This window comes from Adelges cooleyi, unplaced genomic scaffold, assembly GCF_023614345.1.
Source record: "Adelges cooleyi isolate 19-005CV unplaced genomic scaffold, UGA_ACOO_1.1 ACOO_flye_CR_arks_rails_tigmint_CR_PRNA_21, whole genome shotgun sequence".
Lineage (NCBI taxonomy): Eukaryota > Metazoa > Arthropoda > Insecta > Hemiptera > Adelgidae > Adelges > Adelges cooleyi.
The window spans coordinates 3486605-3503194 of NW_026095871.1; the positions used below are offsets into that span (position 1 = coordinate 3486605).

Genomic DNA, 16590 nt, shown 5'->3' on the forward strand with positions numbered 1-16590 from the left:
AATAAAAACCACGGTTAAATAACGAAAATTGTAATGTACGATTAAACAAATTACGGCCTTTTCTGAGTTTTCTTATATTATTTTTTCATTGGTTTGCTTACTGTACTTGTGTTATCTAAGTATTTATTCGAAATCTTATCTAATAACTGAAGTATATTGATGAAGAATTCGTTTTTTTTCTGCATAGCTTCTACGGGCATGGGACACTATACTTCAACATTCGTCCGATGAAAATGTATCGTCTAAGACTACGTATGTAACTGAAACCGTGAAGCGAACCGGCGCTTCTGTCATTCAAGAAGGGAATTTATTACTTAGAGAAGTACCTAAAGCAGAGGTAAGTACAACAGTAGGTATAGTTTTGCTAGCAGTTCGGTGTATTTGTAATAGCATTGGTTTTTTAGGGAGTTAAAAGAGTAGTGGACGAATTAGAAAGGAAAAAACAACTGATACTATCTATCGTTATGAAAGATCATGATAAGTATTTGGAATCTTCCGAAGCGGTTACCACGTTCTCGGAAAATTACAACAAAGTAAGTGCAATTCGGATTGTTGTCGAACCGTTATTTGTTTATACGTCAGTTGCATAGCTTCACGGTTGATTATAGTATATATAATAACTATTTGTTTTATTTGTTATTGTTTTTAAGCCCGTTATTGAGATCGGATAGCTCAATATTAGCATCCATACTGCTGAGTGAACCTAATAATTAATTTAAAAACAATATAATATTTGCATCATAATAGAGCCGGGTGGGGCAAACGTAAAAGATTTATGTTTTATTTCTATAGAAATTCAAAAGTACTTGTTTATTTATTAATCTTTGTACCATATCACACGATTAAAAACTTACTTTCGAATTTTAAATTTGACGATTATTTTCATAAAACTATTTTTTTTATTTATATTTGGCACCTTCGTTTGTGCTTATCTTGTTATTTACTTACTTTTTTATAGTTGTTCAAAAATTTCACTAAATGTAATTCTATTAATGTTATGATACGTACCAACTAAAGTGTACTATAAACAAAATATTAGTTTTTAATAGGGAAATTTTTCATAGTACCTACATAAGTAACATTTTGTAAACACTATTTTTGACACATATAAACAACTATTTTTGACAGTTCGGCCAAAAGATTATTTTAAAAACATTTACAGCATTTTTGAAAACAACATTTTTTCTGTTGTATAGGAGGTTACAAAACGTCATGAAAAATTTGAATTAACAATATCAAATAGCTTTTTATTAATTTTACTTCGCGCGTTTGTTGTTGTTGCGATTGGTTGTATACAATAAGTAGAGTTTCGTAATAAAAACTCGACAAATAATAGTTTGTGTAAGGCTCATACAAGTTTTGTAACGTACTAGTAGTAATACATTTATGTAATACTTATTGTTATTATTATTAATTGTTTTTAGATCTTTTCATGGCTGGTGAGTTCCGCCGAATCGTTTATGCACGAACACAATTATATGGGTACAAATTTAAAAGAGACTAGAGAATTTTTGGACTTACATAAATCACTGCAAATGGAATTAAGAGTGAGTCGCGAATTCGTTTATATTTTTATCTTGTGTAACTATTCTATTAACAACAACACACTTTTTATGTACTGAGCAAAGCTGTTAATATTTTGTACCTGTGCGTTTTCAAAATTGTAATTTAAACCAACGATTTTAAAATAATGAGTTATTTTCAATAAATTTGATTTTAGCACATCAAATAATATTTTATTATTTTATTATTTCACTGTTTAAAATACCTGTTGTATTAAATACTTTTGTAATAAAAATGTTGAACTTTTAATTTAATTATCTCTTAAAAATAACAAAATATTTAGAGTTAAATTTTAAATATTAATTTAAATAATTGTAAAGAACGACATTAATCATCTTATTGTTAAAAATATACTCATAAAACTCAAAACATACTATTTCTGAAAAATTTAAAGTTTATTTTACTAAAAGTTTGTCTTACATAGTTTAATGAATTGTCAATTGGACGGTATTTATCAGGAGAAAACCAGACCAAAAAATTATTAAAATGGAGTTAAAAACAGTTTTGAATGGAACTATTGCCAGAATATACTTAATGGTGGTAATTGTGCGAAATAAAATAAAGTCTGTGAAAAGAAAAGAAAGAATTTCATCTCAATTCACTCGGATTAAGTTGCATGGTTCCCTGATAAATGCCGTCTAACCGATACATATTTTTTAATGAGATTCTATAAAATTATATTGTTAGTTATTAATAATGTTTGTTTGTTTTGTTTTGACACGTTTCATAGACCAGAGGAATTGACATTAACGCTTTGGTGAGTTCTACCAATTTACCGCCGCTGACGTACATCGACGCAGACTCGAGAGTCGAATTGGAAAGTAAATCAACCGCCTTAAAGGACCATTGGACCTACTTGGACAGGATACTGAGCTGGAGGGTTCAATTGGCAGAGTTGTTCGTCAAGTTTTATTTGGCCGCCGAAACCCTAGACGTGGAGTTTTCCAAAATGGACGAGGTTGTCACGCAACCTAAGGTTTCCAATCAAGGTTTGGACGCAGGGCATAAACTCTGGACTAGTATCAATCAATTGTACGTACAGCTGAAGAACACCGGAGAGAAGTGTTTACATCAAAGCTCACAAGTGAGTGAAATCCGAAAGAAAATGCTAAATCCTATCTAGCAATAGTGGAAATGGGTTTTTTAAAAGGGGCACATATAGGCAAACTTTATACACACGTGCATAAGCTGTTGTGTGCCTAAACGCCTTGTAGTTTACTAATAGTATGATACTAATATTGCGGCGCTGCGTTTAGAAGCCAAGCCATACATACGTGGTTGTCTTGTGTACATGACGGATAACTTTGACGTTTTTTAAAAATATATTCTTCCATGAGACATAGGTACAGGCATTAAATTAAGCTATCTATGTAACGAATCAGATACTGGAATTCGGAGGTAGGCGCAAGATAAGACAGTAGATATTGGAAAAAATAATATTATATCATGCTGTGGTTTTTATTTGTTAACCCAAAATTAATGATTATTAGGATGGTTTTGATTCTGTTCTGATCCTTTCAAAACTTTAAAGTAAGATTAGGTCCGGATTAATATATTTTTCAATCGTTTAATATAATATAATATGTTTAAAGTTGTCACGCACCTTATTTACTAATTTATATACAGAAAAACACCATGAACTTCAATAGTTTTATATCGTAATAATATTAACTATTCTAAAACAAGTACATGCAATAATTATTTTTTTCAACTTGATATTACATATCTAATTAGTTTTAACATAATGTGAAATATTTTTTCATTCGATTCTGTCGTTTGTAGTTGAATATCTTGATGATTTCAGTTATCAAAAAAATCAATTATTAGTTTTAAATTCAAAATGCCTTATTCTTATTCAGATTAGGTCATTTTGTATAAGGACAGCCAAATATAAAATGAAACATAAACAGACAAATATTAAACAGAGATATTTTAAGGAGACAATTTCTTGACTTTTTGATTGTCATAATCCTTTTAGCAGAATGCCGGGGGATTGGGTTACTAATGTTCTCTTATTGCTTCAAACGGCCGATCGATTGATATTAGATAAATTGTTGGTAGTTTTCCAAGTTAAAAAACAAACTACGATGGTTCTTGTGTCCTCGGGTACAATTATGACAATTTTACGGGTAGTCCAATGTGTTAAAATCTTAAATAGTATACTATAAATAACAAAATGGCTTTTAACCAATTCGTAATAATTGAAATACACAGAAAAGTTATAGCTGTTTTTTTAGGGTTGTAGACACAAGAAAAATAGTAAAACCGGCTCGATTCATTTTCCACGATGAGACGATGCGTTTGGACGATTTTGATAATGATATTTTTTTCGTGGGTAGGTCACGGTTTTTGACGGTTTCAGTGGAAAAATCAAAGTAAAACTCACACACTGTTACTCGACCGAAGCAGTTGTTTCGCTGGCTTACAATAATAATTAGAATGAAGGTTTGGTAGGGTCTTGTATGCACACATTTTGACCGGTAAGATTTAAAAATAATTCCTGATAAAAAATATTGTTTTTCGCTCCAATCACAAAGTCTTTTGGCAGTGTCCGGTAAAATAAAAAAATAACAAATTCGTACAATCTTGAAAATTGGCCAACGCCGGTTAGGACAGAAGTTGACTAATTATTGTGCTTACGACGGTTTGGTCCATCTCCTCCGCCGTCACAGTAATAAACGTGTATTGTGTACAAAACGGCTTTGACCGTTAAGGATCAGTTTCTACCGGAATCGAGTTGGACAGTTTTTATTTTTGTCCAGACATAACGACGGCGGCTGCGTCTGCGGAACACCGTAGCCTCAACAGAAACGCACACAACTACTATAATTTTATATACAGGGTGTGTGCTGAATAGAGAACCTTAAAACATCAACACGGGGCTTGTAAACCATAAATAATAATCACTCCACGAAGATAATATGACCACAATTATATTTATGATATTAGGCGAGATTTAAATTTTAACGTGAAAAAAATTGACTAGTAAATAGTTGGCTTCATATTCTAAAAAAAGAATAGAATAGATTTTCCCATTATTGTGGGTGAAAGTGTTAAGGATATTATTTTAGTGACATGTCTAAAGTACTCCCCAAACAAATTCGGAAGTAATTTGACTATTTTCCAAAAAGTGTCATGTTTTCAATTTAAAACAAAAATTGTCTTTGTTACAAATCTACAATTGTGTAAAAAAATGTATAAAACACATAATCTTTAACATAAAATCAACAAAATATAAAGTATACACAAATCACTAATCTTCTATGAAATACTACACTATACAACGAAATTTGACCTTTTTTTTTTTTGATGAAATTAAATTTTAATTCTGGTCAGAATTAATCTAGCGCGTATAATTATTTTTTAAATATAAACAGTTTACAAAATAAATATAATTTATTTCTAATTTTCTTTTGATTATAAAATAAACTAAAAATTATAAATAATTTTAAGCTAAATCTAAATGGATAAAATAAAATAGAATAAAATCTTTATTTGAAATAAATTAAAAAAAATACTTAATTGTATATATAACGTTGAAATACCTAAAACTGGTGGTTTTCTCAAGTTGGAAGTCTATTATATAAATAAATAATTAGACATGCTGGAACTATTCTGAGTACAGATAAGAATAAAACCAAAAAAAAAAAAAATAGATCAATTTTGATACTTGCTCCAAAATTGTGTTGTACAGTGTTATTTAACAACTTACTGGAAGCGTTGACTTGATTGACCAGATATGGGTAAACTGTACACGGGAGATAAGTTTTGAGGATTAATCCGGAACCACGCTGTGTATGTGTTAAGCGTACATGTTTAGGATTTCGACAATCTGTCTGGGGATGGCATATGTTTAGGTGTTTGGATTATCGTCGTAGACTATTAGAGGCTGTCGGTGATTACGGTCTTCGCCCTTCGACGTCGTTGTTTCTTGGTCAATCAACCCAAAGGGGAGAGGATTTTTTTTTTTAATTTTAATATAATAATAAACATCTCCTGTACTCGTGTTATATTTTCGACATTTTGGGCTTTTAATTAGTGGTGGGCTGTGGTAGTGGTGGTGGGGGGGGGGGTCTCTGTCGCTGGCACCGGTCCTAAAATCGGAAGGGACGCCTCGGCATCGCCATCGTGTTAATACGGCGACTGCTGTTGTTTGTTACAGTCGGAAGACGTTCAACTGGAGCTGGACGTGGCAAGAGAACGAGTGCGGTCGGTGCTCGATTTGTTTGCGGATAGGAAAACCAGCATCACTTCCGTTTGGGAGTCTTGGCAGCGGACGTCGGCCGAAAACGAATCGGACAGAGTGCTCTGGAAAGAAACCATGTGCGAGAGCAGCAAGGTGAGTAAAAAAAAAAACCCTAAACGCCTGATTTATCATTAAACGTCATAAAAACAAATCTAAAAAATATCTTCAATCAAAGTACCTTTGAAGGAGAAAAAGGAGTGTGAGGAAATACACGCATTAAAATATTTATTTTGGTATGCATTGGAATAAAATAGGTGTACTCATAAAATAAGTTTGAAAAACAGTTAATAAATATTTTATTGTTCTTTTCAACGGTGCATCGTAATAGAGCACATAATTTTAGTATTTGTCTGTAAACTGGCTTCTTATTTATGTTGTTTTTTTCAGTGGCTTAATTTAAGTTTTTGTTTTTGGGGTGTGAGATGTTGTGTAAGCTAACTATCACTATATTACCCTAGTTCAATAACGACTTACAAATTGTCTGCCACCCTTAATAATTTTTATTAATTTCATAGTTTTATATTTTTTATAGTAAATTTAAAAAATAACCTATTTACTTATATTTATACTGGTGTGGCAGATCCGGACAAATATTTCTTACCGGGTCGTTTATAATGTACGATTTCCTCTTCCCTGTACTTTTTTTAATTAAATTACTGGTTTCTTAGGTTTTATCATGTGTGCTTTTAACTGATCACTATAATGCCATACAATAAATAAAGTAGACCACTGGATGGAGATGGCTTACATTTTGAAATAACCGCATACATATTTAAAGTTATAATTCGTTTTTTAAAATGATTCAAATATCAAACTTGAATCATCGGTTACTTTTTAATATTTAACATCGAAATTATATTATTATTTTATGTTTACACTTTTTATGTATCGTATTGTTTATTGAATAAATAAATGTTCTTATTTCGTCGGTTTTATCAATTATACGATAACATTTTATTTAACCCTTTGAGTCACACATTAGTTTTGTTTTTATTTTTTCAAATTATTTTGATGGTGGTTTTAATAAGATTCTACAATTCACAATAGCAAAAAAAATATTTAAAAGGTGGTTTCAATATAATACCACTATGACTCAAGGGGTTAATGAGCGTTTTATTTTTCATTAAAGAAAAAAAACAAGTTTTAAAATATCGTAATCGCTCGAAAAACAGTAATTAAGAAGAACTTTTATAACCTTGGTCGAAACCCTTAAAACTTTTAAATATAAACATGTTTTATGACTAGGTGGATTGATGCCAAAATCAATGTACCAAGTAGTCTTTACGCGTCATGTACTGTCATGTTATAAAATTAATAACCCACTTTTGAGCGAAAATATAATATTATGAAGAAAATAAAAATTATTTTTATTTCGGGAACCCAGGAGAGTAATAATTGTAATTTTTATCTTTTTTTCCAGACTGTGGATTGGGTTTCCAAATTGGACGCTCAGCTGTATCCCATTTTGAAAAGCGAACCTTCGACCGTAGACCGACACATTTCGGAGGTGGAAAACAAATTAAACAATATCTTACCGGAAGTGAAACGGGCCCAAAATGAAATCGAAACTAGAATTACGACGGCCGAAGAACTCATTGGAAAAGGTACGACCAAAAATAGTGTTGCTCTTAAAGCAGACCGTTTCATGCTGAATTGTTGTTTAGGAAATATACAGGGTGAACATATTTCCATTCCACCGAGATTAAAGGAACTCCATAGTCGTCTAGTCGGCATCACAACGGAATACCAAAACCTGTTGGACATGTTTTTGTCGTTTTTCAATTCTCTACGCGAGGTATGTAGGATGTCACTAAGGTATTTTGAAATTAGTCAAAAGACAACTGTCTTTACTATTGAGTATCATACAATCGTTGAAAGATTTGGAAACTTAAAAAGTGTGCTCAAAACTAAATCAAAGCGGTGTATGTATTTGTGTTGTAAACAAGTAATTCAATGCGGAGACCCAGTAAAATGTATGCTCGTGCCAAATAATGTATAAATACTGTACATTATTTTATGTTTTTTACAGTTTCATAAAACGGTGAAAGACGCCGAACAATGTAGACCGACCGATATTTGCAACCTCAAGTTGGACGAGGTCGAAGAATTACTCAGAAAACACAACAAGTCCAGACAGATCGTATTGGATAGCTTTAAAACTGTTTACGCCGAAAATATCAGACTGATGGATAAAATCAAGCAACAGGTAAACGGTTTGAAACGTTTTGTGTAAAATATATAACAGTTCTAATTGCCGGAAAATGTCACTCGGTGATTGACGTTTGAATTGATTTAGGAACCTCAGAAATCCGCTGAACAAGATATGTACGTGGTACGGTGTTTAATGGAAAACGAAAGAAACGTTTGGGATCAGTCGTGCGAAATGTACTGCCAAAAAATCGAACAACAGCAACAGCTGAGTCAATTTGACAACGACTTAATTCAGATTAACAACAATTTAAACGATCTGTCACAACAGTTAGCTTCCACTCGAGGACAGTACGGTTCGAATTTAGCATCCGCCAAATCTGCTTCGTTGGCCTTCCATTATTTCGAAAAGACAATCCTTGTAAGTCTTTTTTATAATTTTATAAAAATAATGTTATATTGAACTAAAAATAGGTTTTCATCAAATACTTTTTATTTGGATACATATCTACGTAGGTATTGTATTTTATAAGAATTTTTAATGACTTTTGAATAAATTGCTTTTTGTTAAAATCCGCATTTTTGTGTTCCCGTATTTATTGAGTATACAAAATATAACATACGCCGTTACAGTATTTATCATTACTATGATGAATGTGTTTGTTTATTCAGCTTTTAGAACAGCGAATCGAAACTTTTATCACCGCTGCGAATTCGTTGATGAGTTTTGATCACGCCAAGTCTGAACACATAAAAGAAGAGCTAAATAAATTGAAAAGCAGGTGGGATACATTCCAAGCGCAAGTGGCAGAAAGTAGAATTCATATAGACCTATGTGTGCAGTATTTTACACTTATAGAAGAAGTCAGTCATTTAGACACTAAAAATAAAAAAATTAAATAAGTAATTATTACTATAATATTTTTTATTTATTGTTCCAACAGGCTCAGCAATGGTTTCATGAGGGAAGCAAAGTGCTCATGAACATCGCTCAAAAATCAACTGAAGTCAAAACGAGAGAAGAAGCCACAGTCTTGTTAAATGAGATCGATATTTTTTTGAAGCCGGGCGACAAAAAACAGGAAGACAGAATAAATAAAATCGACACATTGGGAGCACAACTTTACGGAAAACAGACTGGTTCTGAAACGCCTCGCGTAGTTACTGAAAACAAGGAGCTCTTAGATTCATTTTCGTTGCTTTCTAAGGAACTCAAGTCGTTTGACGAACAACTGAAGTCGAGAGAAAATGCCGAAGAAAACACTAGCGACGTCAACCGAATAATAACTAACACATACGAAGAAATAATGACTTCGACCGCGGTTAAAAATGTAAAACCAAATGTTTGCAATATTTAATTTTGTGTTTTTACTATGTGTTTTTTTTTCTATAGAATATAACGTCGGAAGACGACAATGCGACGTCAAAAAAAATAAAACTCGATGAAACTATCAAACCAAAACCTCAAATCATCGCGCCCCTGCACGACAATACAGTCGAAGAGGGTAAAAAGTTCACCTTCGAGTGCGGGTAAAACATAAATTAACAAAAAAAATAAGTTTATTTTACAATCAACATATGGTTTTTTTTTTGTATTATTTATTAGCGTGGACGGCGAACCTTCAAAAGTCACTTGGTACAAAGACGGCATATCGATTGAAAACAACCCAGATTATAGGACCACCAAAGTAGACAATCGGTATGTACTGACAATCGAAGAAACGTTTGTAGAGGATTCGGCTAGTTTCACTTGTCGAGCTGAAAACGATTCCGGGTTTAGCGAAACCAGTGCATATCTCTCGGTCAAAGGTAGAGTTGCATTGATAAATTGATTTCACATTGTGTAGAAACCGCTTTAGTTAAGTTCGAAATGCGTAAGTTGTGTTGACTTATTCAACTATTTTCTGTGCAGAGTGCGAACCCGAAAACCAAATCAGTCCGTCGGTTTTTACCAAATTGTTATCGGATGTTGTGGTAAAAGAAGGCCAACCGTGTTCGCTGTCTTGCAAGGCCGAGGGAAATCCACTTCCGACCGTCCAATGGTACAAAGACGACGTGTGCGTTGAAAACAATCCTCAGTACTTAATTACATACAACAACGGTGACGCGTTGCTTGAAATCGAGCACGCACAGAAGTACAATAAGGGCAAGTATATTTGCGTGGCCACCAATAAACTCGGTTCGGATTCTACTTCGTCTAAGCTGTTCGTTGATGGTCAGTAAATACACGGATTAATAACTAAAAGTATATGTAAAACTTCACATTTGGTTTACAGCCTTAGAAAAACCACAAGACGTACCCAAGTTTATCGTGCCCTTGTCGAACATCATGGCCAGAGCCGGTCAAAAGTTAAAATTCGAGTGTGAAGTCGAAACGAACGAGCCACCGACGTTAATATGGTTACACGACGGAAGAATTATGAAAGAAATCAAAAACTTTAAGGTAAGTTCACACGGAAATCCATAGTTCTTATGTTAACCACAAACTTTCGTTTTTTTGAGTTGTGTTTAAACAAACTTTTTTTTTTAGACTACTGAAAATCGTGGGAAAATAAATTTAATCATACCGGAAGCGTACCCCAAAGACGCGGGTACTTACACTCTTAAAATTAAAACGCAACACGGAGAGGCGTCAAGTTCTTGTCAGGTGTCGGTCAAAGGTATATTGCCGAACGAGACTTCGGATACCGAAATTGTCAACGACATGGACCCGGTAAAACCGTCTATTCCGTTACCTTTGAAAGAGCAAACTATCGAAGAAGGAAGCAGCGCCCACTTAAAATGTGTGATAGTCGGTCAACCGGAGCCCGAGGTTAAAACTAATAACGTTTTTTGTTTTTATAAATTTGTACTTTGTGCGTACAGAGGCCAAATCTAATTTTTTTGCCATCTCCATTTTTATCAAAAGTTGGTTTTTACGAAAAAATTTTAACGTTTGGTGCGTCAAATAGTAAAATACTTACAAAGATTAAATAAAACACATTTTTTCTCGCCTATTACCAAGTGGTAAATGAGACAGTTTTGTTTTGACCGTCCAGAACAATTTTAAAAAATGGAGATAGCGGGTTATTGCACCGGATCTATTATTATCGTAAAAAGTAGCAGGTGTATTAACGTCTGAATTTTGTATGTAGGTAATTTGGTACCATAACGGTAGGCCCGTGAAAGAATCTAAAGACATTCAACTATTATTCCAAGGCGATCAATGTTCTTTGGTGATTAAAGAAGCCTTTACCGACGATGCCGGTGATTATAAAGTAGTGGCCATTAATTCGGCCGGAGAGGCTAGCAGCGTTTGCACGTTGAAAATAAATCCTAAACCAGGTTAATTTTGCTTATTGACAATATTAAAAAAAAACAATGATTGTGGAAGTATTAATCATTTATTTATACAATCAGTGCCGGAAATAGACGAACTTATCGTCGCACCGAAGTTCACCAAGTTACTGTCGGACGTGCTGGTGCGTGAAGGAGACTCGATAACTCTAGAGTGCATAGCCGACGGTTGCCCGAAGCCGGAATTCAAATGGGTCCGAAATACCGTTGAAATTACACCGGACCAAAGGATATCGGTAATTGATTAAAATCTAACCTTCTGGCATTATCTGTCAGTCGTACAAAAAAAAAAATTGTCACGTTTCAGTTGAGATCGGACGAAGACGGTACGGCTGTTCTTCATATCCCTAGCGCGTTACCCGCGGACAAAGGTCAATACACTGTGAGAGCCGTTAACAAAGGTGGAGAGGCCAAGTGCTTTTCTCACGTGATCGTAAAGGCCATGTCGTCGTTTGATATCGCCAACGTCGGCGTCACGGACGGAGTTAAACACGAAGATAAATTGGAAAAACCAGTATTTACCGAGACGTTTGGCGATGCGACGGTTCTACCTGGTGAATTCGTCAAATTCGAATGTATCGTTGTCGGTAAACCTACACCAAAGGTAAGACGGTATTAGCAATTGGATTTTGTTGATCAAGACTGAACGATAATTATGAAAAATAGGTCCGGTGGTTTTTCAACGAAAAACCGGTAAGCGGCAAATCCTTTTTGGTGTCGACCAGCGGCGACCGACAGGTACTGACGGTTCCCGAAGCAGAAACAAGTCAAGCCGGGATAATTGAATGTGTGGCCGAAAACGAAGCTGGCAAATGTAGCTGTGCGTGTCAATTAAATATTAAAGGTACGCGAGATGAAATTATTTAAACTAAACCGTACGCGGTAATCGTATGTGTCTTAATGATGTTATTTTTCTCCCCTACACACTGTTTAAAAACACCTAAGACATGCATCGGGCTTAAAGATTATATATGTATATATTATACACATACACTATTCTTGTCACAGCGTAAGACGAATGAAGTCTGAGTAACGGTGTTCTAAAAATATACGTTTTAGTAGCGTTCATTTACACTGAACGCATTCCCATTGTATAACTAGCGACGTGCGCGGTACCATCTTTATATGCATCTCTCATCAGACGAATAAAAATATTTTTGTTTTTCACTCTACCTAAGGATAACACGGCTGTAACTTGTATATTAATATTGTAATTTTTTGTTCGCTTAAGAAACCAAAATCGTCCCGTTCGCCATGGCTAACAACAACAACGCCGCCGATTATAAGCCTATCGTTTCGTCCGACTGTTTTGAAAGTAGTTCGAAGTTCGAGTCAAAGCGATCCGTGTTCACGTCGTCCTCGTCGACGTCTGTTGGAGATGGTGCACCGAAATTCAAAATCGACTCACTCAATACACAATCAGAAAAACAGAGCCATCAGTTTGGAAACAACGCTCCTGTACAGGTTAGGATTCGTTCAATAGCCATTAATGCATGGTAATCTGAAGGGTGCTGTCTTTAGGGCATAAAAACATGTCATATAATATTTTAAATTGAATAGCTAAAAGTATAGATGTTTTCAATTTAATATTAATCAAATTTTAAAAATAAATTTCCCTTAAGTGGTAGAGTGGTTGCCGGTTAGGGTCATTTCCTTTGTAGTGTTAAGTATCAGTTATTCGATATTAACTTGTATACGACGTTTGTGTAGTTTGAAGCTTTGCGATCCGAAGAATATCATAACGTTAATGGTCAAAAGAGTCAACACGTTATCGATCACAGTTCGGCCAATGGCGCTGAAGGACGACAGACTTCGTTCTACGAAAGGAGTTTAATGAACCAAGAGCTCAGAAAAGACAACTCACAAACGTCGCTTGCGGAAAGAAACATTGTGAAACAAGTGCGAAAACCAACTGCACCTCGCTTCGTGTCGGCCCCACAAGGTAAAATCGCAGAGCAGGGTGACGACGTATTTTTGGAAGCTATTATCGATAGTTATCCGCCGTCCGATATCACTTGGAGTAAAAACGGCGTAGATTTGTTTCCCGACGGAAGCAAATTGGTCATAACGAACCAGGTCAACAGGAATCGTTTGGATATCAAAAACCTGACAGTTGCAGACGGGGGTCAGTATACGTGTAAAGCTATTAACACAGCTGGGAGCACGACTTGCACGACAGACATAATCGTTAGAAGTGAGTTAAATAATTATTCGTTGGCATTCGTTTAATGACTTTTTGGCTAATTTTTTTTTTTTTTTTAGAAAATGTATTCCCCCCTGTAATGTGTCGTAGGCTATTGCCAAGCACAGTGGCCGAAGGGGAAAGAGTGGTTTTAGAAGTAGAAGTAGCCGGAACACCCGAGCCGACGATCAGCTGGTTTTGGAATAATCAGCCTTTGAAATTTCCGTCAAGTATTCACAGGTTCAGACAACAAGGAAACTGCAGTGCGATCATCATTGAAAAAGGTGGGTAGTATAATTGAAGAAAAATAAACAATTGTAATTGACTACGTTTAGAACAAAATATAAAAAATATCTGTATAAATTAAATTAATCTTAATTGATGAAAACGGTAACATCATTACAGCTACTTTAAATCATGCTGGCGAATACAAAGTGGTCGCTAAGAACGAAGGAGGAGAAGCGGTGAGTTGCGCTGAATTGCGGATTGTTCAGTCTATACCCGATGTACCAGGTACAAACTTATATCTGTCTTCCGAAAACAACTTAGAAGATAAAATAAACGTGGTGAGTAAGAATTTGACTATTAAATTAACTGGTGTAGCATAAATAAGATACCGCAATGATCCATTACTCTTAGGCCTTATTGAGTTACCATTCGATAAACCACATTAACTTACATTTCATAATATTGTTTATAAATCTATATTATTTTATATGAACATATAGGATTACTACAAAAGCGTAGTGCCAACAAATCAGCCAAAACAATTTAGTGCGATAAACAGAATCGAAGAAAAATCCCTTTTCTCTAAGTCTATTATTGTCCAAGAAACAATCAATACTAGCAAAGATACGGTAATGAGTGTAAATCATGGCGATGTAAATGGACGTGGTCTAAACACAGGGAGTACGAACGTCAATTATGAAATAAATGAAAAACAAGTGTTATCTCAAAATGAAAATATCGAAGGTGGGTCCATACCGAAAAAGAGCGCCCTTCAATTCTTTAAGAATGTGATAGAAGATAACAAGGAAAAACAGGAAACGTCGATTGATAAATTTAGAATTTTGAGCCCTAAGACTACAAAAGAAGTTTACAAAATTGAAAACCCTATAGAGAAATTTACTAATACGAACATTGTGTCATCTACAGAAGCGTTTCATACCGAAGAATTTTTTTCGAGCAGTACACATAAACAATCAAATGACTCAGAAGTCATTTTAGAACCCGGTCCGCCGCCTACTTTTGAATACATGCCAAGAACACAGACGGCAAAGAAAGATCAAATGACTGAGCGACTGAAAAAACTATCGACCAGTCAAAAACTACTGTCACCTGAGCAAATACCTTCCGGTGCTGTCAGAATTTTCCCAAATGTTGCTTCGGAGAAGAAGCAAGAAGTAGTAGAAGAAATATGTGTGAAAAAAGAAGTATTGAAAACGGGCGCAAACGAAACCACGTCAAATCAAAAACACTCTTATACGTCTGTACCGCATCCTGAGCACCCGTCTCCGCTTTTGCGGCCTCGAGCAGATATCGAAGTACGACCGGGTTCCCCTAGGCCATCTGCGGAAGCGATTTCGATGGAAAAACTTTGGTCAAAAGCACATGCCCAAAAAACACCAACAACGTTTGAGCCTATTACTCAGGCAAAAACATACTCGACATCCGAAACGCAAGCATTTTTTTCGGAAACTGTGGAAAAAGATGGTAAAGTGGTGAAGAAAGAAAGCCGAGAGGAAAAACAAGGCAGTTTGAATATCGACGACGGTGTTAAGAAAATATCCGAGAAGTTTTCAGAATACTCAGTAGGCCCTACCAAGCACGTAGAACCACCGCGAACCGAAATCAAACGCCCTTCTTCGGCTACAACGTTTAACGAAGTAGTTGCTACGGACAAGTACTCATTTTATAAATGTCCCACACCCAATATATCGCAGAGTACAGCACAAACCAAAACGACATCGGCGTTCGACGTTCAATCCAGTTTTTCCGAAAGCAACCGGCAAACGGTGAAATCCGAGCAGTTCAGCAATAATCAATCGTTCAACAGCGGTGTTCAGAAGACTGCTCAATTGTTTTCAGAGCAGCCGAAAAGTCCTATAAAGCACGTAGAACCTCCTAAGTTTGACATAAAAAGCTCGACGTTGCCTAGGTCGTTCGGCCAAGAGACTACCAAGGAAAAAGTATGGAAATCTCAGTCACCAACGTTGTTCAAAGCGCCCCCTCAAAATAAATCGTACTCTGCCTTCGAGGCCCATACTAGTTTCTCCAAAAGTCTAGAAAGAGACGGAGTGGCGGTGTCGTCCGAACATAAGGAAGTGGGCAACCGAGTGGTCGACGACGGCGTGCAAAAAGTGTACGATTCTTATTCTGAAAACTCCAAGAAGCCAACCAAATGCGTAGAACCTCCGAAGAACCAGAGCAAAGCGAATTCTATTAAAACGATGCACAAATTTTTCGAGCAAACCGGATCGTCTTCCAACGCAGCCCAAACGCATTCGAGACCTTTTAGCAGGATGAAGTCGAGAACCAGCGACAGCGAATTTGAAAGCGAAGCCGAATTATCCAAGTACAACGTAGAACAATATTGCGAAGGTTTGAACAAGGGCTTCGAGAAAAAATCGTATTCTACTACGTCTCAGTTTCAAGAAACTAGGAGTTCGGTAGTCGTCCAAAGTCCAGTCAAGGAAAGTGGTTACTTTGCCGACACAGATGAACCGAGAAGCTTGCCGAACGATTCGGCGACCGGTCATTTGTCAAACAACGCCAGAAGAAATACGGGGTTTCACAGTGCACTCATGAAGAAGGTTCGATGAGCAAATGTGTGAACAACTCCCAATTAACCGTGTGCGATGTTTCTTAATTTTTTTTTTTAAATAGGCGTTTTGTTAGTTTTATTATTAAAACTGTGTGTGGTTTGACGTTGCTATAATAAATCCCTTACAAGTCGTACTATAATAATTAATACCGTACTATGTTATCCCGCCCTAATCCGATTTGACTAATATATTGATTTGTGTTGGTAGAAATCATGTAATATAATATTGTAATTTTTATTTTTATTTTGTCTTGGCCTGTCATAGAGGACATCAACGCTTTGAGTAGTATT

The 16590-nt window shown here is 35.4% G+C and overlaps 1 protein-coding gene across 4 annotated transcripts in view; it reads left to right on the forward strand.

Annotated features, from left to right (window-relative positions):
• LOC126834520 (titin) overlaps positions 1-16590 on the forward strand; it is a 154842-nt gene that overhangs the window by 24432 nt on the left and 113820 nt on the right. For all 4 annotated transcript variants that reach the window (XM_050566496.1, XM_050566497.1, XM_050566498.1 and 1 more), the window contains exons 8-32: positions 188-337; positions 405-533; positions 1425-1547; positions 2294-2647; positions 5726-5902; positions 7230-7413; positions 7474-7604; positions 7839-8015; positions 8106-8378; positions 8630-8821; positions 8902-9288; positions 9351-9487; positions 9564-9766; positions 9870-10172; positions 10234-10400; positions 10488-10769; positions 11092-11281; positions 11357-11529; positions 11601-11897; positions 11960-12137; positions 12525-12757; positions 13004-13487; positions 13556-13759; positions 13881-14041; positions 14204-16288. In XM_050566496.1, the coding sequence (XP_050422453.1) occupies positions 188-337; positions 405-533; positions 1425-1547; positions 2294-2647; positions 5726-5902; positions 7230-7413; positions 7474-7604; positions 7839-8015; positions 8106-8378; positions 8630-8821; positions 8902-9288; positions 9351-9487; positions 9564-9766; positions 9870-10172; positions 10234-10400; positions 10488-10769; positions 11092-11281; positions 11357-11529; positions 11601-11897; positions 11960-12137; positions 12525-12757; positions 13004-13487; positions 13556-13759; positions 13881-14041; positions 14204-16288 (7374 nt within the window). The remainder of the gene's footprint in view (positions 1-187; positions 338-404; positions 534-1424; positions 1548-2293; positions 2648-5725; positions 5903-7229; positions 7414-7473; positions 7605-7838; positions 8016-8105; positions 8379-8629; positions 8822-8901; positions 9289-9350; positions 9488-9563; positions 9767-9869; positions 10173-10233; positions 10401-10487; positions 10770-11091; positions 11282-11356; positions 11530-11600; positions 11898-11959; positions 12138-12524; positions 12758-13003; positions 13488-13555; positions 13760-13880; positions 14042-14203; positions 16289-16590) is intronic.